This window comes from Accipiter gentilis, chromosome 27 (assembly GCF_929443795.1).
Source record: "Accipiter gentilis chromosome 27, bAccGen1.1, whole genome shotgun sequence".
NCBI lineage: Eukaryota > Metazoa > Chordata > Aves > Accipitriformes > Accipitridae > Astur > Astur gentilis.
In genome coordinates, this window is record NC_064906.1 from 17,257,443 (window position 1) to 17,284,679 (window position 27,237).

General features: G+C 36.4%; 1 protein-coding gene across 4 annotated transcripts in view; it reads left to right on the forward strand.

Annotated features, from left to right (window-relative positions):
• The window catches only part of PTPN3 (protein tyrosine phosphatase non-receptor type 3), a 101,090-nt gene that overhangs the window by 58,010 nt on the left and 15,843 nt on the right, over nucleotides 1-27,237 (forward strand). For 3 of the 4 annotated variants that reach the window (XM_049830430.1, XM_049830432.1, XM_049830433.1), the window contains exons 14-23: nucleotides 5,884-5,907; nucleotides 7,821-8,019; nucleotides 9,011-9,088; nucleotides 10,078-10,134; nucleotides 15,025-15,181; nucleotides 16,973-17,139; nucleotides 19,974-20,064; nucleotides 20,330-20,391; nucleotides 21,245-21,391; nucleotides 23,871-23,999. In XM_049830430.1, the coding sequence (XP_049686387.1) occupies nucleotides 5,884-5,907; nucleotides 7,821-8,019; nucleotides 9,011-9,088; nucleotides 10,078-10,134; nucleotides 15,025-15,181; nucleotides 16,973-17,139; nucleotides 19,974-20,064; nucleotides 20,330-20,391; nucleotides 21,245-21,391; nucleotides 23,871-23,999 (1,111 nt within the window). The remainder of the gene's footprint in view (nucleotides 1-5,883; nucleotides 5,908-7,820; nucleotides 8,020-9,010; nucleotides 9,089-10,077; nucleotides 10,135-15,024; nucleotides 15,182-16,972; nucleotides 17,140-19,973; nucleotides 20,065-20,329; nucleotides 20,392-21,244; nucleotides 21,392-23,870; nucleotides 24,000-27,237) is intronic. The other variant, XM_049830431.1, reaches the window with a different exon arrangement.

The window sequence follows — 27,237 nt, forward strand, 5'->3', positions numbered from 1 at the left end:
TTCAAGTATTTGATGTAAATTACAAATCTGAAGATTTAAATGTTTCGATAATACACATTTTAAACACTTGGTAAATTTAAAATACCAAGGTCTGCCATGAAAACACAAAGACATGTAACCAAGTAGTATTTAAGGAGCTTTGAATTTTAATTTTCCCTGTATGTTCCTTTCCTTATTCTCAAGCATCTGCTGGTGCCTGAGGTGTGATACAGATGTTCACACTTCACAGTGCAATGAGAAATGAAAGTGAATGAATGAATGACAAGAAATGCAAACTGAAAACCACTGTGTTGTTTAATGATCTTAACCTCAGAGAACCCATCTGTGAGAAGCTGCATGGTTTTCCACTGGTCACTAAGAAAAGGGAAGAGTATCCTCCACTCTTTCCTGTTCATGGATTTAAAGTTTTAATCCAGTTTTGTGGGAAGACCATGCGTTATTGCCAACACCCACACTTGCCCCAAGTGTTGTCTCATTAAACTAAGCTGGTGTTTCTTTCAGACAAGAAGGTGTTAGATGCAAAAAACGGTTACTGAAACAAACAGATTTCCTTGTGGTTCAGGATAACCTTATTCATGTTACCTGTGCAGGACCAATTTCTCCTTTACATGAGGAGCAGAGCTTATTTTTGACCTTGTAAATTCAGGTTTAATGTCTTGTGCTTTTTTAAATATTTTTTTTTATATTATAGGTGGAATTGTTTGGAGTGTTAATATAGCTATTGCTTGCCCTCTCAATGACTTTCTTCATAGTTTTGAACACACTTTTCTGAGTGGGAAGGGTACTTGTTAGTAAGAATATATAAATTTAACTATATATATAAGGTGCTATCTTAAGGGAAAAAAATAACTGGATTATTGGCTTAGAAAAGTAACCTGATAAAGCAGTGTAGGGTCTTGCTACTTGAACTGTATTCAGTTTCTCTTGTTCACTCTGTAATTAAATAAATCAACAATGTCTGTCTGGTTTGGAACAGCAGACTGTGTAGGAAGTGTTTTGGTAGTTTTTTAGAGTAGACTCAGTGGCCTGACAGGAAAGATTAGCTGTGAAATTTTCTGTTTAACCAGAAAGAAGATTACTGTAAAACACATTTCTAAGTGACAAGGTATAGTATCAGTCGGTAAGAAAAACTTACTGACAAATGAGGCATTATAGATCTTATATTTAGAAAATTGGTGAGATGAATCTGGCTAATTATTCATAGATAAGAGCGTATGATATATAAGGAGATCCAGGAGGCTGGAGGATGTTGAGGAGGGGTCGGTCGCACTGTTGCCTTACTCTGCCAAAAGAGGGTTATCAAGAACATGGAGCCAAATCTTCTTGGAGGTGCACAGCAAAAACATGTGAGGCAATGGACACAAGTTACAGCAAGGGAAATGCTCAAAAGGCACTGGCAGGGGGACAGAGGGAATCACACTGACATTAGTTAAGCCCTCATACACATTGACAGAAAGGTGGAGGTGTTTCCATCCTTGGAGAACCTCAAAACACAACATGACAAGGAACTGAACACCCTCATCTAACATTGACGTTGGCTGTTCTTTGAGCAAGAGTTTAGGTGATCTCTCAAGATCCCTTCCAACCAAAATTACTTTGAGACTACAATTCTACTTGTGAAAAATGCCACGTATTCCTGCATAAGCTTTTCTGTTTAAGTTAAATGTGCTTGCAAAGCTATAAACCTCTTTAACTTATATTCTAAAACTATCTTTTGGTGGTGATGTAGATGGCATAATGTGTACAGTTCCAGAGTTGGAAGGGAAGGAAATGAAATGATGAACTAGTATACAAAAAGGAAATTCACTTGCACTGTGCTATGAATTTCTGGAAGTGCATATACACTCCTGGTGTAAGTGTGATGCATCATCTGGTGAAGGTATTGCACTGAAAATAGATTTCCTGAACGTATGCTGCATTTGTTCAATTCTTTCAGTTTACCGTTTTGATAGACAATAAACTGTAGCTGCATAGTGAGCTTTGGTAAAGGTACTATGGGAACACATCATTATTTTAACTTAAATATAATTCCTTTTGCAAAGAAAATTTTTAAAGCATTACTGTTGATAAAAGTACCTTCCAGATGTATACAGCCAAGTCCTAGTAACTACTTTCTTAGTAGAAAATGGCAAATAATTTAAAAAAAAACATTTTAAACTAAGTTATTTATCCTTAGTTTTTAATCATACGCAGACATGATCAATTCCTTGTTCTTACAAAACCTGCTGCATTTCACAAAAGTCCCTTGTCCTTGTGTACTTCAGTCTTTCTCAAGGAAGATGTCCTTCTCATACTAGACAATGGGTCTAAGAGGTCTAAGAACATTTCAGTTAGTTTCAAACTAGGCTTTTAAGACTACTAGATTTTATGAGTTTTACTGTGCTCTTCCACTCAATATGCATGAAAGTAGTACATGTATATATTTTGCTTACATGTAAACCTTTCTTTTTTAAATATATATCCCTATTAAAATGTACTACGCTTTCCTTGCCAGTTCAAAAAACAATCATTTTGCACCCAAAAAGAAAGCCTCAAAGTTGAATTCCAAATCTGTGATAAGGCAAATTTTGCGGCATGCCAAGCAGTTGCAGAGTATCAGAATGCATGAAAATTTCAGAGAAAGTCAGTAAACTGGAATATGGTCAATAGAGGCAATGCAGAGTAACTGAAAGTATCCTTTTATGGATGATCACAGCAGCATACAAATGTGAATGGAATTTGTAGAAAATCACTGAAAAACTTGCATATACCAAAAAGTCCTCAAGTTTTTCCATAACGGTACTCTTAAGTATGCAGCGCAAAGAATCTAAGTGGCCTTCTTACACAGTTGTTCTGTTCGTAGAAATGCTGAATATTCTGTATCTAAATTTCTCTGAAAGGCAGCAAAAAGGCGTTGCTGCAAGTATCTTCCACTTATTTGGCTTATGAATAATAATCCCAGTTTTAATGGTCAGTTCTCAGAAAAGAGGTGATAATGGAAGTGCTGGCACATACAATCTCCCCAGCCCTGCAGGTGTTACAATAAATGAAGCTTTAAAAACTTCAGGAACAGCACAAGGGCAAAACCTACAGATGTTTCCTTCATTTGTTTGTAAAGGGGGAGTTTTGCTACAGTGCTATTGTTTCAGTTGTCCCTTTTCTCTTGGGGTTTTACTCCGCTGTAGTTTATCATCCTCAGTTCTCAGCATAGCAGAATTCCCTGGTAGGGCCCACCAAAATGGGGAGGAGGGGTCTTTCCTTAAGACCTTTTCTTTCTGTCTTCCTGGCAGAAGAGAAGTGTTAGACTTTTCAGGGAAAAGAGTTTTATTATGAAGTTCATCGCTGACAGAGCAAACCGTAGTGAGTGAAAGATTGAAATGGCATCATTTTAGATATATTGTGGAGTAAGGAAGGGAAACTACCTGCAGTTTTAAAGTGTTTGCTTGTTAGCTGCACCAATGGAAAGCTTAATTTCCTTGCAAGGAAGGGCGCTCTTTCTCAATGAAAAAGTTGAATGGCTGGTCTGGTGAGTATTGTCTTTTATTGACTTAAAATATGGTCCTTGTCATATGCTGTGAAATGAAGAAGATAGGTTAGTAAAATGCGGAGTACCGTAGAGCTAGAAAAGATCATCTAGTCATTCATGTTTAAGGCACTTTATGATATTGGTGAGTAATTAAATGTTAGAAATACTATTTAACTGAGTTGCAGAGCAAAATTCTGCAGCTCTAGCATGCTGAGCTACTGAGGACTTCAGGATGACACAGCTGATGAATTTTTTTAAGCCTTGAATTTGGTCACTTTCTAGGTCATATTTTTTTGTTACCTTCTTCCACTTTAAAAGGTTACAGAATGATTCAGTAACTCTTTCAGAGCTCATATGTTTGAATTCAAGTGCAATAATGTAACAGATAAGCCTTCAGCAAATACTACTAAGAATTTGTATCCTCCATTTAAGTCTCCAGATGTATTACTGAGATGATGAAAAATTTGCTGTATGTTTATACAGAGTATGTGAATGAAAGCCCAAGTTCTTTTTTTTTTTTTTTTTTTCTGTCTCAAATTACCTCACTCTATTGGGAGGAAAGAGGGGAGATAATGTATTGAAATAGGGACATTGCATCATTTGCATCACAATTCTATGTGTGTAACTTTTTGGTGAAGCCTTTTGAAAGGGTTAACTTACAGCAATTTGAATTCTATACAGAATTTGGTAATAGAGCTGTAGCTCTACTGTAGCAAAATGTAGAAAAGCTGTACAGTTTCATTGTTCTTTGCCTCACGAGGAAATCAATAAGCTTAAACGAAAATAAATTCAATGTTCCTCTTTTTAGCGTGCCTTCCTAAGGAAGGCTTATGTCATTGCACTGCCCGTCCGCCTCTGTTCCCACCTGAGAATGTTTGGACAATTGCGGTCAAATCTAATGTAGGAGTCAAGTTTTCAAAGATGCAAAGTCTTCTACAAGATTAGTGAAAGTCAGTGACTAGGCAGAAAAAAAAAAAAAACAAACTCAAACTTAAACTGCCATTCTCCTCTCACTGAGCAATTACAGTACGAGTTCAATGGTTGTCTGTTCTATTTAGATGTGGGCTGGTCAGGCAGCAAGTGAGTGTATGTTCCCAAAGGATCTGCTGTGCACTGCTGGCACTTCGGGGGTAAAAATACTATGGGGACTGCAAACAAGGAGAACCACAGGTATATGTGGGAGAATGGGTGTCAGTGGAATCAGAAGGGGGGCATGACTGCATTAAAAAAAGAAGTTTAGTGCTTTAAAAAAAATTAAAAGTACACAGAACCCACCACAAATTCTTAGGGAATCAAGCTTCACCATCTCTGCCTCTCAAGGGGGAAATGCTACATATTGTAGAATACATGTAAGGAAACTTAACCAGACTGATACTGCTGCTGTTTTTACTGTAGTTTTGATGAAACATAGTACATAATTCTTAATATTGAGTTTGTTTTAGAGAACAATAATTGAAAATTTAACTGCATACTGTGAATTGTCTCCTATAATTTGGCAATTCAACAATTCTACATTCAAACCAAAGTAATTCATGTTTGTAATTTTCCAGCATGGACTTACATCACTCCAGGTTTTGTGGACACTGCTTAATTAAATTTGTAAAGCTATCCCATCTGCCTTAAACTTACTTTGCTTTGCAAGCACCTTTTGGGAAACTTTTACTTTCAAATTTATCTTGGTATCATGGCTATTGTTTTAATTGATGTAATAGAATTTAGCTCACTGTTTCAGGTGATTTCTGACGAAGCTAACTGAATGCCTTGGAAAATGCTATGTACCGCAAATTTTGATTTCTTTTCCCTGCTAGATTGTCCTCATCTGTGTAACCACTTGTGCTTTAGTTATGCTTCGTCCTAAAGTTCTCTGTCAATGTCTGTTCTGCTCTCACATGATAAGAATAAATGTAAGAAACTTCACGCTTCTGAAGCCGCCTATGCTCATTTCTTGTTAACTGTACATAAAGATATTGCCATGTTTGACTTTTTACAAAATACAGTCAGTGATGTCTGTAGTCATTGTGATCCACATCGAAAACCTTCTTAAAAGATGTAGAGTGTCTTGCTAAGTAATTGCCTCTGTAAGCTCCTAAGTAGTTTAAGTAGCAGTAGCAGATGTGCGTTGTCTGTAGTTGGGCTTGTGCCAAAAGTGGAAGTGAGCAGTTAGAGCTGCCCTGGGATTTTTGTTGAGTGTTTCAGAAATTCTGTAATTGTCTGATTCAGACTTTCAGCAGAGAATTAAGTATTCTTTAATCTACCATGAGCACACCTTCTGGCTTTTATGCAGGCTTTGTTAATTGTTATTAGAATTTAGTTGTTGTTTTCCTGAAGATTTAACTTATGTTCATTTACTGTTGTTTTTGTCTTTTTTTTTTAAACAGGTCATCTGAACAAGAATCACCAAAGTGAGTTTTCTTTAAACTTCCTACTATATAATCTCTAGTTTTAAGAGATGTAATAAAATACAAAACTTGAACTGATTTTTCAAAGTAGTGGTCTTGTGTGGTTAAAAGACACAAATAAAAGAAGATTGTAAAGATTTGGGGGGGGGGGGGGGGGGACGGACGACAAAGCTTTTGGATCAGGATTTGTAAAATCTTAAGTCCTAACAGAGCCCTAACCACTATTACAAAGAACTTGGTTAAAAAAAGTGGTAGAAGTTTAATGATACAAAAATCCACTGGTAATCTTATCTGGTAACTCTTCATATAGTGCCAGAAGGCATTAACTGAAATAATTTGTCATATTTTTCTGGTATTGTTAATTTTTTTTCTACACTGCAAAAATCATTATGATCTGTAATCTCAACTTGTAAGTGAAATGTTTTTTCAAAATTCCTATGTTCTGAAAAACTTATTAGGATGTTTTTACATATACAATGTTCCTCCATCATCCTCAGAGGAATCATGAAAAGTCCTGGAAGCTATCAGATGAAAACACCGTTTTGACAGTATAATTCCTTTAAGTGTCATTATAGTTCACTACTACAAAGTATTTTGAAATTGTTGAGCATGCCAAGTGAATAATATCTCCGAAATACTGAAAATATATTTTCTCTAATAACTGAAAATTTTGCAAATGTTGCACAAAACACTTCATTCCCATTGCCAAGTACATGTAGTATAACTGAACGTCAGAAATATTATGGCGTGAATACATTTGCTTGATGGCACCTTTCAGAATGTTTCATTTGTTGTAGTCAGATTTCCACAAGCCAAGAAATAAGTATTTGCATTATTAAAGTTTGCTGCAATGCAAGTCCTGTATGTTAAAAGCCTAAGCTACATTCCTCTATAGTGTAATATTACTTCTTCATTGACAGCTAGCAGCGACTGCTGCAAATGGTTCAAGTAGCTGGGACTGGTTTTGCCATACACAGCGCTGTATGTTAGTGATAGGAAACTGTGGCTGACCTATACCTGAGCTTTCCTCAGGACAGAGATTTTCACAAAGTATTATGTACTATTTAGAAAGAAGGAGCAGTTAGTTTGTATGGTATCTGTGAGTTTGGTCTAGTTAAAGAAGGGGTTTAGTTGTATTAGAGGTCTGCATTTCATCCTTTTCACAAGAGGGCATGTAGCTAAATGAGTGTTTGAAAGGACTTGGCGCACCACCAGGCAGCTCGGCCAATTCTAAGAATAATTGAGGTATTTGATTACTGACTTTTGTTATCCATGAATTTTAAGGTTCTTGAATCACTAGGCCAGGTCTGCACCCCAGTTTAATTCTGGGTCCTTCTACGTGGTTATAACTACCTCAGTGACGGAATATATTAACTAACTGTAATTAAACCTTTCATTGTCACTTCATCTCCTATTTCTTTAACAATTTACCATGCTTTTCTGCACATCACCTTCTCCCAGAGGGATAAGGTTGAGAAGGCCCTCATAAGAGGGAGGAATGGAAAAAAAGTGCTTTGCAAGACTGAGTGGAATCACGGCAAAAGCTTTTCATGGGTAGGATTGGCAACTCTGAAGTGCCTTTCCCCTGGGGTTCAGCTCTCTTCTTGTTACTGCAATTTCCTGTACCACTGCGCCAGTGCTGTTCACTGCTAACAGCCAAATATTTTGCTAAAAATGTTTTTGCTACTCTAATTTTGGGGGTTTTTTTTCCATTCTTCTGGATGTTCACTGATCAAACATTAGGCTTAGCTCATATTCCAATCCTGTTACCCTTCGCTTCAAGAAGTGGTGTTAAATCTAAGCATAAAGTTGGCTTGCTCTTTTAACTGGGCAGTGCATTTGTGTGTTTTACGATTTAATCTAAAAATCTGGATAACGATACCTTTGTAATATTTATTTATCCTTTTTAAATGAAGGAATGTATTGGGAAACAGTCCAACGCGGAGTTCTCTGACCCGTATCTCACCTAAAGCCTTGGCTCAGTCTCCCAATGGAGTTGGTAACATTTCTGGCTGTTACCCGTTGGAAGGGGTGGATAAACCGTTCTTAGAAACGTATGACAACGTTACAAAAAGTAGCTCAACGGAAGATTCCAGCCAGTACTACTGTGATAAGGTATGTTCAGCTGTGTGCTTTTAAAGTCGAAACTAGTCCTGAATGTAGCTTTGAACTGTAGATTAAGAATGCACGAAAATTGTGATTATATTTTAGGATGAGCATATTTTATGCAGTACTAAGAATAAATCTTGTCTTGCTACTCCAATTTATCCAAGGCTGTGTACGCAGTATGATAGGCCAGCCTGCCAACTGCATTGATTTCCATAGTGTCCAGGCTTCCAGAAGCAACTGTAGGAGAAGTTCCTAGTGGAATGGGAATCCTTACATGATTAAATCTTATTTTCTCCAAGTGGAAAGATCAGATAACTCAGTTTGCTATATGTCTTGATAGCAGGCACAATTCTGCTTTATCCCAGGCATCTCTTCTTCAGGATGGCTAAACATCATCCTTTGAATTCTGCACTGACTAGAGAGCAGCTGCTTCTTGCTAGTGTTACGGTAGTGGATCATTCCTCCCCTTTCTCCAGCCTATTCCAGATGGGTGCTAAGCAGCTTCCTAACCTGCCTGTCCAGTAGCTGCTGCCAACTTTTAATCCTCCTGTCTTGCGGATCTTTTGCAGAAGATACCAATACACCCATTTACAGGAGAAAAATTGGAGAAAAAGTAGTCACTTCATAGTCCTTAGAGTAGAATTGTTTCAAATATGTTGCACCTAACAATTTTTCCTTTTAAGTCACCTTTAGTAAAGACAACACATTGAAAATTTTAATAGAAGCTATCAATTGACAAAGCTAAGATGAGAGTAGCAGTGTTAGGACGGAGCAAGCAGTGAATATATTTGCTGTTATGTGTGTTGCTATTTTTACAGTTTAAAAGGTTACAATCATGAGTATATTCTGTAACATTACCTTCTTCCTATTTTAAACATGGATTTACATAGACTATTCTGGTTCAGCACATCTAAATTTGAATGCACTATTTTTTAATTTGCTGCTGTTTTCTTTTAAAAATTAGAAAAATTCGGGGTTTTTTTTTTATATATTGCAGAATGACCTAATTGAGGGAGATTTACTTTTGGTGCGTATCATACCAGATGAAGATGGGAAGTTTGGATTTAATCTAAAGGTAAAACAGCAATCTTTTAGTTATTTTTAAATGCTTTATAGACATACTATTCTTCGACTTTATGATTATTTTTCTTTTTTAATGCAATGCTTTGGAGAAAGCAGTATATTCTACAGGAATTTCTTATGGACCAAGAGCTTTTAAATGTGGCAGCCTAATCCTTAAATGCTAAAGCAACATTTAGAAATAAGCCCGTAGTAGTTCTGTGGGTTTTAGTTGCATATACTATAGGCATGGCACATTTCCAAAGCAGACTGCCTATTTGGCTGCTTAAATATGAACTTGGAAGCCTAATTTAAGGCATCAAATTTTGGAAAACTGGACCTTTGTATTATAAAACAAGTTAAATAGTTTTTGCTATCCAATTGAATATATCCATTAAAAAGTCCTATTGGAAAGGTGAAAATTAATTTATGAAGGAAATAGAAATTACTATTGAAATTCACTATTGTAAATTTTTTACCTTTCCTCACTGAAATTCCATTTAAGCAGATACAGTACTGTAAAGTAGCCATAATGTCAAAATTGAGGCAGAGTTTGATCTTTTCACCTTGGGCATTTATTGGTGGGGCAGTGATAGAAAGTCATGTAAAGAGAATAAGGGCGTACAGTTGTCTGAAAATTTGATCCTACCTGATCCATTGCAGGTCCATCAAAATGGCTAAGAACACTGTCCACCCTGCAAGTTCAAATGTTGAATTGAGCTTGCTTGAAGGGTAGGGTTAGAACGAATGCTGCATTTGATCTGTTTATTGCCTATTAAAATGTATGGCCAAGCAAAGACACTGGATCTATTTTACTGGAAATTGGTCGAATTAAATATGCTACCCCCCCCGCCATTCACTGATGAAAATTCAATCTTGCCAACTCTGCCTATAGTGACGGAGCATAAAGTTTATATAAAAACAAAGAAAAGTGATCACTTGTTTTAAATGCTGCTTATGCTTAATGGTATATTTATCGTGGTTGTTTACTTGATGTTCCTCTAGGGTGGTGTAGATCAAAAAATGCCTTTAGTGGTATCAAGAATAACTCCAGGATCACCTGTAAGTAAATCTTTAAGACTCTTAATCCCTTCCTTTATTACTCCATCCACCACTCAGAGGTCCATACATGTAGGACTTTGGACACTCATTACCAGTATCTGACCACAGATGAAAAGATCTGGAAGTGTTAGCCAGACAAGATACCAGTAGAAAGCATGTTTGTTTCCCCCCTCATCTCAAAAAGTGCATCTTGAACTGGAAAATGTTTGATGAGGGACAAGAGCGATGACTGAAGATATGGAACAGTGTTCATTAAAGGAGTGAGTAGTCTCATTTCTTTAGAAAAAAGAACTAGTTTAAGGGAGATGTAGTAGGGATCTGTAAGATTAGGAGCACTGTGAGCAGGGAATTCCAGCAGAAGAACTACAGGCCACCAACTTAAGTTAGTGAAAGTCAGGCTCTTTATGCTTAGTGAAGTAGTTATTCATGCATAAGATTGTAGACCTGTGAAACTCCTTGACAAAGGATGCTCTGGTTAAAATAATTTTGTGGATGTTCAGAAGAGGACAAATACTTGGGAGAAAAACCTGCTGACAGTTCTGAATACACAAACCACAATAGATTGAGGAAATCCTTAGGGCTAAAAGTATTGATGGGATGGGAAAGTACTTGGCAGGGGAGAGGTGTTGCAGAACAGGTTTGCTCTGTTCTTATTTTGCATGGATTTTTGCTTATGGAAATATTTATGGACTAGGTGGAACGTTCATCGGAATCGGTACAACCATTGAATCCTCCTGTTGAATTGTGAAATAGTTCTATAACATCTTAGTAACTTTTTTCTCAATAATTAGTACATAAATTTGTGAGGACATACATTATCTCAAATTTTTTTTCACTCTTCTTCTTCCAAATTGTATTTCCCAACTCTCATAAAATAATTTCAGTGCACACTTGATTGGAAATACCGCTGATGTAATCCTAAAAATCCAATGTTCTCTGCATCTTGTAGATTTCTTGAAATTTGATAAGCAGTTACAGGACCGATATCTAAATGTTGTGATGTAAATCAAGCTAAAACAGATCGTTTGAGAAGTTGGTTTTGCCACATTTATGATTTATGACTTATGCAGTGCATAGCATTCCTTTATGAACTGCAATAGTTATTTGAATAGAGTAGTAGTAGGAAATTATCATTATAACTTAAACTCACAAAGTGAAAATAAAACTGTCCATAAAACGTTTCATGGTCAACCTAGTAAACTTCTTGAGGGTGAGTCGGGATACTGAAGTTAATGTAGGGCAAACGGGCTCATTCCGCAATCAGAGAATGAAAGATGCTTCTCCAGAGGCAGTGAGTTACTTTGGCAGATTCAGGTTGTCTCCTGGAAAGTATTGATCTGGGTTTTTTTCTCTTGGATTGAAAAAGGACTGGACTTCTAACTTACACACTTCATTTAAGTGTCTCCAATTAGTGGCGTAGGCATAGATGCAAGTGACAAATTAGATCTGTAGCCTCGCTAAGCCACCAAGCAAGCAAGTTATCAAGGGTCGAGGAATAAACTGGAAACAGTTATCCAATATGATATACTCAACAGCAGCATTAAGAAATCATGCCATGTTACAGCAAGAGGAAAAAAAAATATTATTTTTAGAGCATAGCAGTATTAACATTGATTATATTGTTTTCCATAAACTAAATTTCAGCTGTTCTTGGCTGTTTAATGAAATGTAGCTGATACTTGAAAGTTCAAGTTAAGCAGTCTATGGAATGCATTTCTACATTATTAGGTCAATGATGCCTTTCCTTCATTGTATTTGCTACAGTTTTAACTTGCTCTAGATTCACTTGTTACCCTGTAAGTTGTCCTCAGGGATGCTGTTTGGCAATATTATTTGCTATGATTATTTCTCAGGTTTGTAGGTTATTTTTTGCCCCTTTCCTATGAAAAGATCTGTTCTTTGTGGAGGAGGGGAAGCAAATCTACTCACCAAAATAAGGCAGTATTTTCTCTTTCATGTCCTAAAGTTCTTTTAAAAATCCCTGTCTAATACAGCAGCAATCTAGTATGCTGGGAAGATTGTAGGACAGACTAGCCAAAATTGTTGTGGGAGAGCATTACATATAATCAACCACCATTTGTTTCAACTGGGTTTTTTTGTTTTGTTTTTTTTTTTTTTAAACTAAAATCCTAAACTGATTTCTTTTTTCCCCACAAACGGTATTAATGTCCTAAGGTGCTAAAGGAGTCATTTATGGTTTTATTTAATAGTGCTTGTCGTTGAAAAATGATAGGCGTGCTTCTTGGAGCAATAATTAGGTGATTAGCATAAAATGAAACATTGGGTGTGTCAATAGGACAGGAAGCCTTTGACATAACTAATTGTCTGGAAAAGCTCAGTATCTGAAAAATCTACAAATTATGCTTACATAGAAGGAATTAATTCTCCTTCAAGATATATTTTATGTAGTCAGATGATTCAAGTAAGAGAGCTGAGGCATTAACATGTCACATGATTAACAAAGTTTCTTTGCGCAAAGATATTAATCTCCTTCTGTAATAAAGAATAATAGCTAGCAGCCAGATAAGAAATCTAAATTATAGACAAATATAGGAGATCAGAAACCATTCCCTCCATTTTCTTGTTGACTTCTTGACTCTCCTAGACTGACCTGATATGGTCTTTATATCACTTATCTTTTCAAATAATTATATTTCAGAGAGAATAATTTATATCTCAAACAGTAATATTTCAGAGTGATTAAATCAATCATTCATAGTTGCATTCTTCAGCCTTGCCTTTGTAAATTGTACAAAATATGGCAAGGCAGTTTTTAGGGAGCCTTGAATACCTAGATAAATCAATGTTTAAGAACACCATGGTTGTTCCTAATTCCCATTCTTTTTCTGTTTACATTTGGGTTTTTCATTAATCATTGTCAGTCTTCCCTATCCTTCATCATTTTCTTCCCTTATTTCTTTTAAAGAAGTTGGGGGAAACTATTCCTTTTTTAAATGTTTGAGCAGTTTTTCTGCTTGGAATTTTTTCCTCTTAGATACATCTTTCGTTTCCCTCTCTTCTTTATTTTCTCCTTTATCTGTTTTGTGGCACTCATATAAGTCTTAAGTTTTCTTTCCTTTTACTTTATTCTCCGACACAAGTGACTCCCAATTTATTTTCTTCTTCATATCCTTGCCTCTGTTTTCTTTTTATTCTGCATTTTTCTTCTTGTTGGTTCTTTCATTAACACTTCTCCTTTCCACCTGTTCCTATTTTTCACTTAGTATATAGTACATCACTGATAAACTTGGTTTATGAGCCATCAGTGCAAGGCATAACAAGGACTGGGTCTAATTAGAACATCTTGTTCACATATGGGGGGTTAGTGATGGTTTTATGATAGGGCTAATAACATTGGATGAATAAAGTTCAGGGAACCTGTGCTGGCATTAAGGAAATATAGAGAACACCTACGACTAGAGAATAACACTAAATGTCTATGACTTATTTGTATAACAAATGAAATGGACTATATATAAGTATATCAAGATTCCATTCTTGTGTCATTGAATACTTCCTAGACAAAATAAAACTTAGAATAGCAATGAAAATCAAATTGTTACAGTACTTGACACTCAAAGGTTGTAGAATCCTGCACATTGACATTACAGAATCACAGAAGGTTGGAAGGGACCTTGAGGTCATCTTGTCCAACCCCCTAGGATGACCTAGGGTCAGTTGCCCAGTACCATGTCCAGATGGCTTTTGAATACCCCAAGGTGGGAGACTCAGCAATGTCTCTGGGCCACCTGCTCCAGTGCTCAGTCACCCTCACAGTAAAAAAGTGTTTCCCGATGTTCAGATGGAGCCTCCTGTGTTTCAATTTGCGCCTGTTACCTCTTGTCCTGTACTGGGCACCACTGAAGAGAGCCTGGCTCTATCTTCTCTGCACCTTCCCTTCAAGTATTTATATACATTGACAAGATCCACCCTGAGCCTTCTCTTCCCTAGGCTAAACACTCCCAGCTCTCCTAGCCTTTCCTCATCCAGGAGATGCTTTAACCCCTTAATCATCTTTGCAACATCATCATCATATTCTGGCCATAGCCCGAATTGCTTTGCAGTGGCCTTAGAGCTAAGCATACTATGAAGTGTGGCAAAAGAAAGCCAAACAAACCCTGGAGTTCAGTAGTTAATCTAAATTGCAGTATCCAAGACAAGACATAATGTAAGTTTTCATCTGAGATGGGGAAAAACTTGTCTTAGTGTTCTCTGCAGCACAGGTAGCAAAAGAATTTGTCACAAATGCAGGGTACTTGAGCATCATAGGTTGAGTATTTACCTGCATCTTCTTGTTAAAACTTTCAGCAAGTGAAGTGAGGAAGACTGTTCTCTATTTGTAGATATCATTTGATATCCACCAAACAAGAATTTTATAAATAAAAAAAATGTGAAATGTGCATGGATTTCTTTAGATTTTAAAAAGTACATGCCTGGGGAATGTCATGTCACTTAAATAATGTTTATCAGAATCACACTTGGACTTCTCGGTATTCACTGCATAAAAACTGAAACGTGTTAACTTATGTGCCCGAAACACTTTTTCCAGAAATTCATTTGCCAATGGCTATAACCAGGGGTTGTTGAGACTTAGAGTCTGAAATTTAGATCTTTAAGAGCAATCTGATGATGGCTGTTTGATAAATACAAATCCTTTTTATAGCTATCAATATGCTGTTTGAACTGTTTCTCATCTTCATTGTGAGGCTTTGAAGGAAGAAAGACAGCTTTAGGTCTGAATCCTTTGATAGAACTTCTGATACAGAAGATGAAACCTTGTCAGGAGAACTCTGAAGACTTTGCTTACATGATGAGCATAATATCTTGATGTGTTCCTGCTTACATGACTGGATGCAATGACATTAATGTGTTTCTTTGGTCTTGAAACAGGCTGATAAATGCATTCCAAAACTGAATGAAGGTGATCAGATAGTATTAATTAATGGCCGAGATATCTCAGAGCACACGCATGACCAGGTGGTCATGTTCATAAAAGCCAGCAGAGAATCTCACACGAGAGAGCTTGCACTTTTGGTCAGGCGGAAAGGTAACTGGGCTAATTTTGTTCACTTTTAATGTTTATGAGACTGTTGCTCTTATGCTTGGTGGTATACCCTTTTCTGTTTACTTAAATGTGTTCTCAGCACACTGGGAATAGGTCTGTGCTAAAAAGTAGAACTCCCTGCATTTGAATTAGTAGTGCAAATAGTTTTAACTGTATAGGTTCTTAGCACTGCAACAAAGAATCTATCTAGTTAGAATTTCTTTTTATTTAAGTCTAAAAATCTGTGAGAACAAATAGTCCACTGCAAAAGTTTGTGGTTTGTTTTTTATTTTGAGTGTTGGGGTTGTTTTTTTAAATATAGTATAATTTCACAAATCCCCAATTGCAGGTTTGCAAATACCCCTGGGCTGTTCCCCAGCACAATTATACAATGAGACAAGTTAAATAAGCTTCTTTTTTCTTTTCTTTCTTTCCATTCTTACAATAGACATTTTGTGACAATACTGAGTTTGACTTGTGCTGGCTACTTGCTAAACTGCTGCCACCAAACAGGAGACAATCTCTGAAATATGCAGGATCCTAAGCCTGCATATTCAAAATATGGGGAACCCATCCAGCTTGGTTCTGCTTGCTCTGTATTGAAACACATGCAGATCCCAAGAGCTTTCAGATGATGTGAAACTTCTACTTTATTATTTACTTTCCTGAAGAGCTGTCGTAAGACCTTAACACACACAGTTATGGAAAGGCTTTGCACGGAGTTTCTGATTACATTAAGACTTAAAAATCTGAAGGGATTATGCATCACTGGGAAACAGGACAGAATAAAACTGCCTAAATGATATATACTTCTGTAGCATTTACTTTATTTAAAATTTCTTGTTTCTAGGAAGACAGATGGACTCCTGGTCTTGATTGCTCTGAACAGTCCCACTCCTATTATTGTAGGACTTTCCATTGGTTCTATGCAGTTTTCAGTCTTCCCGTAACTTTTCTAGTCCCCCTCTTATTTGCAGATAAGAGAAGTCTGCTCTTAGTTAAAGATAACCTGTGGCCCCATGCCAGTTGTTTGTATAGGCATGAGTATGAAAAGCTCCCCTTTTTCTGAAGTCGGGCAGGTATGAGCCATTCTGATCATTGCAGAGAATAACCACAGCTGGACATATTTGGTGATACAATAGCTTTCATAGAGATAGGACTGCTGTGTAGATTAATTAATATTTGTCATGTTCTTTAACATGTTAGCAAGCTATGTCATAGAAAACTGATTAATACTTTTTTTGTTGTTGTTGTTTATTAAGTTAGTTACTCCAATGTTAGCATTTGAAATTGCAAAACATAATTCAATTGCTTCTCTAATGACAAGGGAGTACAATGTAAGTATGTTTGTGTTTGTTTTGCTGTTGGGAGTCCAAACTTATATAAGCTTATTACAGAGATATTCCATTAATTATGCTCTAAACCTTCTTAGGCAAAACTCATTTGTTTTTTACCATGGTGGATGTTGTGATTCATTAGCCTATTCAGCAGTTCATTCTGTAAGACAAGGTTGTAGCAAAAAACTCTTTGTCCTTGGAAGTCAAGTTCTTTGCCCTCATAGATAGGCACCTTGAGGAGTTGCGTTTTCTGAAAGGTCATAAGGATATTTTATTCCTAGTAGTTTCTACAGTAATATAGTACATAGAGAAATGCAGTTAAATGTGTTGCGGTTTGCTTTTCTGAGGCCTTGGCTTTGCAAACTTTGTTGTTCTTGCAAGCTGGTAAACTTTAGTATGTGTTGCAAACACATTAATGCTGTACGTAACAGACTTTAATTTTCAATACGTCTTTCAGTAGTTAAACAGTTTGTGGAGCCTAAATCAGAAGACGAAGCTGACTCCCACAATCTCCCAGAATCTCTTCTTCCAATCTGTTCCGAATACGGTGGTGATACACTGGAGGAGTCTATGGAGCAGCTAAGAAGAGGGCTGGAAAGTGGGACTGTCCTTATTCAGTTTGAGGTAGGTAATACTCAACTCTCAAATGCCATTAACATAGACCAATAGCTGTGACCAGCAAGTAATGTAAGGACTTAATTAATTGGAAATCTCATTGCTCCTGTTCAGTCTTATCTCAAGAGAGCAGGAATGTGACTTGCCCATTGTTTTCACCCTTCACTACTTAGGTTAGGGAAGAATGAGCTATCAGTCTTGCATTAAACATCATCTGCTGAGAAAAATGTGGTTTAATGAACATGTTTCTAGCTCAAGTAGCCAAAGATCACTACATTGGTATTTTTTTTCTTATTTATTTTATTGAGTAGAATAGTGGCATTTTGACAGAGGCCAGTCTTGTACTTTGCTGCTTTTTCCATGCTGCTCAGTGCCATTTCTAAAACAGTTTTTATATCTTAAGTTAGGGTTTCAAGTTCTCACGTGTTGCCTTCTTTCACGGAATAACAGTAGCAGCTTGACCATTCCTCATCATCTGCTCTTAGAGGTTGATATGAAAGTGTTGGAATGCTAATTTCCATTTGCAGGACATTTGTAATGTCCAGTTCTGTGGTGTTTCTCCCTGGTGATCTAAAACTCTGATGGTTACTTCTTGGGCAGATTACTTCATAGGTGAGATTCCCCTATATATATAGGATGAGACTTTGAAGAACTGCTGTATAGATTAATGAATTACTGTTTGTCATGTTCTTCAATGTGTTAGCAAGGAATGTCATAGAAAACTGAATAATAAGATGTTTTTATAGTTTATTAAATTAGTTCTTTCAGTGTTAGCTTAAGAAATTCCAAGAGATAATTTAGCTGCTTCTCTAATGGCAAGGGAGTACAGTGTATGTATGTTTGTGCTTGTTTTGCTGTTACGGTTCCAGACATTTATAGTAACTTTGGAGAAACCCTGGTTATTATGATTTATAAGTTTCACATTGTTGAGTTCTGGAGTAACCCTTTCTGATGCTGAAAGCTTGTAGAACAGCAATACAATTTTTCCCCATTTTGATATTTTTTCCTTCATAGTTTTTTCAAATGCCATAAGACTTGATGGTGGAAGCTGAGGAGGTGTGGTATTCCTTATTGTATAACCACTCTTTTTATCAGGTTTGTTTTGTTTCCAAGATTTCAGAGTTAAGATTCCCCCTTTTTTAAGGAATTGTAGACTATGGTTCACAGCTGCTTTCCAAAATCCACAGCACTTATTGCAATGCAACAATAGCAATAAGCCTGTTGGCTATTGAAACAGTAACTCAAAAGATATGAACTAGTCTTTTAACTCTGAATTGTTAAGCCATTGACTAAATTTGTGCACAAAGTTCCTGTAATAATCCTCATAGAACATTTGATCCTTTATGACTTTTTTTCCTGAGAGAACTTATGAAAGGATATTACTGCTGTTACAAACAAGCACAAACCCTTTTTGAAATCTAATAAACTAGGGGCCAGCTTAGTGGCCTTTCATTGAGTTCGCTGTTGAGTGATCTTCAGAAGCAGATACAATGGCAACATCACCTCATCAGTTTTGGTGGCTCTCAAACTCTCCATTCACATTAGTAAAATAGTAAATAATTAGCCAGTAGAGTACGAATAATCAAGTTTTTTCTAGAATATCTTCCTCCACTTAAGCAGAGTTTAAGAAGTCTGTCAATGGCAAATGACTTTTTGCCAGGCAACAATAATGAAGCTCCAGAATTGTTACTTATCATTATTCTTCCTTGTCCCCCCAAAAAGCAGAAATCACAACTTGGCTCTAGTAAAATGGAACTTGAGTTATAACTGATAGAAGCTGTTTGGTTACATATATTATCAAGTTCTCTTTTCTGATGGCTTGTTTATGCTGTTCAAGTTGGAAAAATGTGGTGAGCTGTGATGCCAAGTCTTAGGATTCAGTAAATCTCACAGTAGAATGAACTTTTTGTGTGTTCTTCCTTTTCTCTCAACCGAAGTAGGGGATTTTAGCCTCCTGTTTGTTTCATTCCATTTTATGTATGGACCCATATTCTAAATCTTCATTAAACATGTGAGATGAAATGAGCTCTTTGGCAAGTGTTTAATGAAGTATATAAAACTCTGGCACAGCCAGGTAATTAACTTAGTTGTGAGTTGGTTTCATGTATACGTAATACAGAAAAACTGTACTTGTATAATTATATTTCTTGATTTTTTGTTGTTCGTTTTTTCCCCCCTCTGTACCTTTTGTTGTCTTATACAATGCACTTAATGCATTTTGACCTTAAAATTTGGTTATACACTTGTATGCCTACATTTACTCCAGATAAAGTTTGCAAGATAGGGGTTGGCCCAAAAGAAAGGGAGCCACATGTTAAGAGATTGCGATACATTGAAGCTTTGTTTTTTTCAGGTAATCGGAGGATTGAATGTGGTAGGTTTAGTCCAGAAAAAAGTTTGTCTGAGGTTTTTTGTTACAGTTGGTTCCAGAAAATATCAGTCTGCAGCTATTTTTTTTTTCTTGTGATGTCTTTTATTGCTCACTTCTTCCACCCTTAACTGCTGTTTTCCTACTGGCCCGCAGTTTTATTAGAAAAATGCAATCTTGCAGGGAAACAGTTTATGACTCTCGCATTTCCTCTTTTTTTTTTTTTTCCTAGAAATTCCTCTAGAGATGATGATGGGCTAGCAATAACAGAATTTCTTGTCATGTTAAATACAAAAAACTCTCAGGTGAATTTTGCAGATGGTTAGGAAAAAGATTAAAGAAAGTAACTTCTGATTTTTTTTTTTAAATTTTATTTTATTTTTTCAGTCTATGTATTTTCATGTGAATCTATTTAGGGTGTACATAGCATAATCATACCCCTCAAAATCCTACCATTTTGCATTCTGTTTTGCAGCAACTTTACAGAAAGAAACCAGGGTTGGCTGTTACATGTGCAAAAGTACCTCAGAATATGGACAAGAATAGATATAAAGATGTTCTACCTTGTGAGTATTAAGCACAGTTTCTGCCTTTTTTGCCTTTTCCTCTAAATGATAGCTTATAAACTGTTGTATTGAACTTCTTGATTAAAGATTTCATTATATATTCAAAGTCATATAATTGTTCATTTTATTTTCTAAAGGGTAACCTATTCTGGTTTGTATTTTGCTGTTTGCATGTCTGCAATTCTTCGTTTTTTTGATGTAGTAGAAGGGAAGCATTGGCCCTTAATTGCTAATTTTATTCCTTCTGGTTTTTGTGTGTGTGCAGACGATGCCACGAGGATAATATTGCAAGGGAATGAAGATTACATTAATGCAAATTACGTGAATGTAAGTCAGAGACCTGTACTTGCTCCCTTTCTATATTACAATAGCAGACTAAATTTAGCCTTTTTAAGGAATAAGGGGGTTTTATTTAATATTTGGGGAATTAGCAAATGTAAATTATGTAAAAATTTGTAATGTAAAAGATGAAGCGTCTCCTGTGAAACAAGTGGCCATCCTGATACACAGTAGATGCAATCAATGTGGTATGCACTGTAATATGTGCAGAGTCATCAACCAGTAAGAATTGTTTTACCTTTCCATGTACTGTAAATGCTGAGGTTGTCTTAGAGCTTAAAACTAAGCCTTTTTCCCTATAGAACCACTTAGGGCCTACCAACTATGCTATGAAGAGTCCAGAAGATAAACCAGAGCCCTGATTGTCCTAATCATGTGTGTAGGCTGGGAGACAGGGAAAAGAGGGGAAAATATATAGATGTTTGTCAGATACTTAAGTTAAACGCCTGAACCACAGAATCAACTATTAACTTACTGTGTCTAGTATCAGGCAATAAACCGCTTTTGCTAGTGTACCTTTGATACACCTTGCCATTATTCCTAACCAAATACTAAAGAAAATTTGGAAAGCTTTGCAGTTTGAAGTTTTCAAATACATTTTCACTGTTTATCATCTTTTCCTAGGTCAGCATGAAGGACTATAGAATCTATAGTATACAACTGGTTTAAATTAAATATTTAAAGATTTTTCACATAATAAATTGTGATCTTGATCATCTTATTACTCAGCTTGCCGCCTTAATCTTGCCTCAAACCTTCCTGTTTGAAAGAAATGCTGAATTAAAATAGTACTTGACTAGTGAGAGCAAACTTTACATAGGATTTTTCTTTCTCTTTATAGATGGAAATTCCTTCTGTGGGCATTGTGAACAGGTACATTGCTACTCAGGGGCCTCTTCCACACACGTGTGCACACTTCTGGCAAGTAGTCTGGGATCACAAGTTGTCACTGATCATCATGTTAACAACTCTTACTGAACGAGGACGGGTAAGTGTTCAGGTTCTTTGTATGCTGAAGAAATGTACTGTGCCTTTAAATTTTTTTCCCATTGTTATGATTAAATAACCCTAAAATAGGCCAGCTGATTCTGCTGAATCATTTCTGTGAAGGCCAGGCTTTCTGAATTACTTAGAGGAACAGATACTCTGCAACATTCTTTTTGTTATGCTGCTTTGAAAATAAACCAGCTGTCTGATAAACAGAAATCACTGTATTGACTTCATCTTGTTGATCAACCAGGTACTATGTGCTGTCATTTTTTTCCCCCTGAGAACTGGGCTCCATGTGGCCGTTGCTTTCCTAACAATTCAGCAGATGCCTGGAAGCAGGTTGAGCAAAACTTGTGCTCTGGCTTCAAATAAGAGCCTGCTGTTGGAGTATTTAGTAGTTTTAGCATGCTGGTGGTCAGAATTAAACCTGCTTGCTTTTATTTATGTTGTAGTTTCTTTACTAGAATTGCTTTGATAATTCTTTTAATTCTGTTTCAATAAATTCTAGCACTCCATTAATTTCAGAATAATACAGTGAAAATTAAAGCAGTATATGGTGCATTCTGTTGTACTTTGATTTAACATATCATTTGTAGCTTTAAAGATGAAGTTTTTAGATTATTAATGCACATAAAGGGATTGGTTTTGAAGTTTTAGAAGCTGAAAACTGCACAGTTTTTTTTAGGAGGTGGAGGTGGTGACTTCTATATGCCTTCAATGTAGCAGCAGAGTGGTAGGGATCTGAAGATCAGCCTCTTACTATCAGCAGCAGAAAACAACTATAGGGAACCATTTTCTCTCCTGTACACGGAACTGTTTAATCTATTCTCTTTTAGAAAAGATAGGGTATTTCATGGATATAATTTTAATCTTGAACTCCACCTCAGCTCTCACTTGTATTTTGGTGTCCCTCAAACTGCACATACAGTACATCAGGTGCATTTGTGTGCACGTATGACTTTGCTTGTCACGCTTTGGTAGGCTTGAAGGTTAAGCCATTATGGCCTTGCATGAAACCTGTCTGAGGCGGAGGGCAAACTACACTTCCCTGCATCAGTAGGTATGTTTCTGGGCTTTTGTTTATAACTTCAGCATTTAGATACAATTAGTCATTTAAGAGATCTCTGTCTTCAGTCTTGCATCTGACATAGAAAAAAAAAAAAAATGCATCTCTTTGACAAATGACACGCACATGAACTAAAGTTGTTCGTCAGTTCTTCCAGCTTCTGAGCTCAGTTTTCACTAGAAAGTGTGAAGGGCAGCTTTCATTATACGACCAAATTACTGTGGATTATTGTGCCTGCAATAATTTTCAATATAGTATTCTTGCTACTAATGTTTATAGGCATTATTCTGCGTTTTAAAAATATGTTTGCCTTAAACCACAAAATACTATCGAATGGAAAAAATGAAGACTTTTCTCCCATTCAGTGAATTCCTGCCAAAAACCAAAGGGACACATAGCTCTTAGTGGCCTGAAAACTAATAGCCGAGTTAGGGAAACAATCTTTAGAAGATTGCTAGGGTGACTTCATTACCTTCACCACTTGCTTTCAGGGAGAGGAGAAAGGAAACCGTTCTTACAGAAGCAGCCAGACAAGCACCAGGCACGCTGAACTTCTGGAGGGCGCGTGTTAAGGGGTGACAGTGCTGTTGGGTATTCCTTTTCCTGCTCCCTCTTTCTGTGCAGAATGAGTTCTCTCTTAGGGCCTCCAGAAATGGAGCCTGCCTTGCTCTTTCCCTCAGCTGCAAGACTGCAGTGTTGGAGTAGGGGGGAACAGACTAGTTCACTCTGCTTTCTGCATTCCGGCATGATCTTGCTTCAAGGTTTAAGAATAACTCTGGTTTGAAGGGACCTGTGGAGATATCTGGTCTGCTCCTCTCTGCTAGAAGCAGGGGCAGCTCTGAACTTTGTGCAGGTTGCACAGTATCATGTCAGTTAAGTTTTATTTCCATGGATGGAGATTCCACAGCCTCATAGGGCATCTTGTTTCTATGCTTGACCATCCTCACAGAAATTTTTTGCCGACTTCTAATCAGAATTTCCCTTTTTGAATCTTTTTTCCAGTCACCTCCCGTCCTTTCATTGTTAGCTTTCAAGAAAACTGTGGGTCTGTCTTCAGCCACCTAATAGAATTTGTCCCCTACACTTTTCTTCTGAAAGCTGAATAAGTCTATCTGTTTCTCCTCCTACATTATGTCTTCAGAAGTCATTTTCGCAATTGCAGATAAGTACCAGACAGAAAGCATCTTGCATCCCGTTTACCTGAATTTTTATTATAAATGACTAAAACGTTTATAGAGAATTTAGTCTATTTTGTCATGCTATTTTCCAATTTAGATGTAAACACCTCACAAACAAACCAGAATAGATTTTTATACTGCTCCTTCAATTCCCTGAACCATAGCATTGGAGGGGAGACTGGAAACAGAAGTGCCTGTATACCATCTTGATGTTTGCTTAATTTTCTTTACAGACCAAATGTCATCAGTATTGGCCTGATCCACCAGATGTAATGGAATATGGCAGCTTTCGTGTCAGATGCCAGTCTGAAGATTGTACGATTGCCTATGTTGTTAGAGAAATGGTGATTACGAATGTTGAGGTAAACACCTGTTATCTTTAATTATCCCCAAACAAGCTGAATGAATACATGTATAGATAGGTAGATATAGACTCTGTGTCTGAGCATGTACGTCCCTGTGTGTGAATATAAAAGTGTGTGCATATATATACACATTTTTAGAAAAAGAATATTAATATATTATATTAATCAACATAGTATGATTATTTCTTTAGAGCTTCCCTAAAAACATACTTTCTGAAGTTCTATAATACATTATGCCATACAGGTACCGTAATAAGCTTCATAAAGACGTTTAGTGCTCTTCTGTAAACAGTTTTGCAGTCACTGACTCTTCACAAGTATTTTGATTTTCAATGAGGTTTTTTCCTAAGTAACTATGCTCTTTCAAGGATGAAATATGGGTCACTTGGTTAATGGCACATGCAGCTAGAATAGCTAACAAAGTGAAGCGTAATAATGTTGTTTTGAGAGAAGATGCAGAATCTCACCAGTTCCTCTTAATTGCCTTTAGTTCGATTTTAAAAAAGAAAAAAAATCCTTATATATCTCAATTGAAATGTGCTCGATTTATGTAAGGTACTTACATACCATAGCTGTTAATACTTTATGCCAATTGAAGGGTTATACAGCAAAGAGAAAGTTAAATACATGGAATACTTCTTGTATATCAGCTTGTGTTGTGAAATCTATGTTCAGATCGCATCTAGACTTCCCACAACCTGAATATATGGGATGTAGTGTGGCTTTTGTTTGTAAGTTGTCCTACATTTCTTATACAATTCCTTCTCATCATTTTTCTAAAATTCTATGGTCACAAACATTTTCTAAAAAGATGAAGGGTTTGCGAGATCATAAGATACATGTGTGAGAAATCACTGTGTAATGATCACATGCTAACTTACAGTTCTAATACTAGTCAGTTTTTTTAACTTCTGCATAGTTAAGTAGATTCTACTGTTACTAGAATTGCTAGTAGTAAGAAAAAGAAAATGTCTGGTTTAAAATGTAACATTTAATTGATGTTCTTGCAGCAAGATGACCCACGCTTTAGTCTTATAAATTTGTGACTGAATCTGTCACTTGGCAGTGCATCCAAATTTGGTTTAATATGATTAAGACTTCCTTTGTAATCATAAACATGTGAGATGCCAGTACTTTAAGGTCTTTCAGTTAAGATGGTTTACAGTGTTTCAGTTTCTAGCTATGAGAAACCATCCAGTCAGGGAGCAGCATGATTTTTTGGTTCTGTTTTTCAGCCAGTTAATCTGTAAGTGATAAACTTGAATGTCAGCACAGAAGAAATGAACCTCGTTAAAGCAGTACTGAAGAGTATAGGTAGACAAACTTTTAGTCCCTGTCACTCAAAGTAGTTGATTGCCAATTAACTTGGGTTAGCTAATGCTTCATGTAAACTATTACACTTTACTCTTCTCAAATACTTGTTCTTTTTCTTGGTTAGTATTTATCAAAACAGTACGTAGTTTTGCATAAATTCACCAGTTAACTGTATTCACTACGTGTTTTCACTTCAGGTGTCTATTTACTAGCATGTGAAAGTCAAAATCCTAATGAGAATGGGGCAGTAATTTTTTTTTTAGTACAAGTTAATTCTTTTTGAGTTCTGTGAGAATATAGTGTACTTTTGTAGACGTGTTAACAGATGTGAAAGTTACAGGGAACTTCAGCTGTGCGAGTTGTCTCATGATAGCTTTCAGCTGAGAACATACTTTCTAATGCAAAGGCATATGCTTGAGTAGATTTCATCTAGGTTAGACAAAAGCATGCTAAAGTTAGTCCTAGGTGGATGTGTGTTTGCAGTAAGGGTAAGGTTGTTTTGGTGTGGGTTTTTTTTGGTTTTTTTTTCACTAAAGGCAAGTTTACTTGTACACTTAAATAAAGTGGCTCCACTCAAAAGAACACTGAACACTGAGCTGTCTATACAATAACAACAAAAATAGATAGCTCTGTGTGCATTTGGCATTTCAGATGGAAATAAAAAACCTTTGTAGCTTGTTAAAACATAGTGAAAGAACTCTCTGAAACACTGAAGTATCTCCTAGGTTTACATGTCATTTGAATTGCTTTCTTAAAGCTGACCAAATGTATTCTATAGAAGGCACCTTGTGTTTGAGTAGACTTGGCAAAGCTTTATATGTACTACCTCTCACAGATATTGTTATTGTATTCTTTGAAGAATACATAAAAAGTCATCTGAATTCAAACCAGGGTTTTATTATTCCCTGAACTAATGTGAGCGTCATCGGACTGGTCTTTTTGAAGACAAGTAGCTTTTAATAGTAAGATGGATAAAGCTTCCAAACTCACAAGAGACTTGCTTTCTGTTGGAACGGCATATTTGTGAAAGACTTTCCTGTGAATTAAGTTGCATAGGTTTCAAATCTGCCTTTAGGGGAAAATAGCTCAAAAGAGAAGTTTATGAAATGATGCCCTTGGCCTTTTGTTCATATATGTTCAGGAGACTTGATGAAGAAGAAACTTTTTAGGATTTTTCTGATGCAGTTTAACTCGGTACTTAACTCGGTACTTCTTTACCTGTCATTGAAGATCAGCAAATGACTACAAATGTGTGAAATATTTGTAACCTTTCTAAGCCTCATGAAATGAAATAAGCATTAATTTCCTGCCTTCTCTTTTCAAGACCAAGATTGAAAGCTATCCTGTAGAAAAATGAAAGAAAAGCAAATAAAGCACTAAGTTTGTTTTTTCGAGGTTGGGTTGGTTTTGGTTTGTTGAGGTTTTTTTATTTTTTTAAAAAAGCTTCAGAACATTTTTTGGGCACCAGAGCAAACAGACCAAAGGAAAGAAATTGTGTAGTGTGAGTGCAGAATTCATCCCACAGTACACTATTTTGTAAAACAAGATAAATATTTCTTTTTAATCATTGAAGAAAACTTTCATTCAGTTTCCTTTAAGATAATTGCCTCGCAAAACATCAGTGCTCATTAAATCTCACTGATTTCATCCGGTTATGTTTTGAAAAAAACTCTTTTGCTGCTTTCCCTTGTTTAAACAAGCTTTATTCTTGATTTCAATTCAGTGTGACTAGAACCCAGCCATGGAACTTAGCAGGGCTGTGGAGATGATGCCTGCTGAAGCATATTCCTCACGTAAATTTGAAGAACTGTAATTTTGAAAGTTTGGTTTTTTCTTTATTATGCCACATCTTACTTAGTTGTTGCCATACCTTGTTAGTTGTTTCCAAAGTGCCCTGTCATTCTCCCACCTGCTTAGTTTT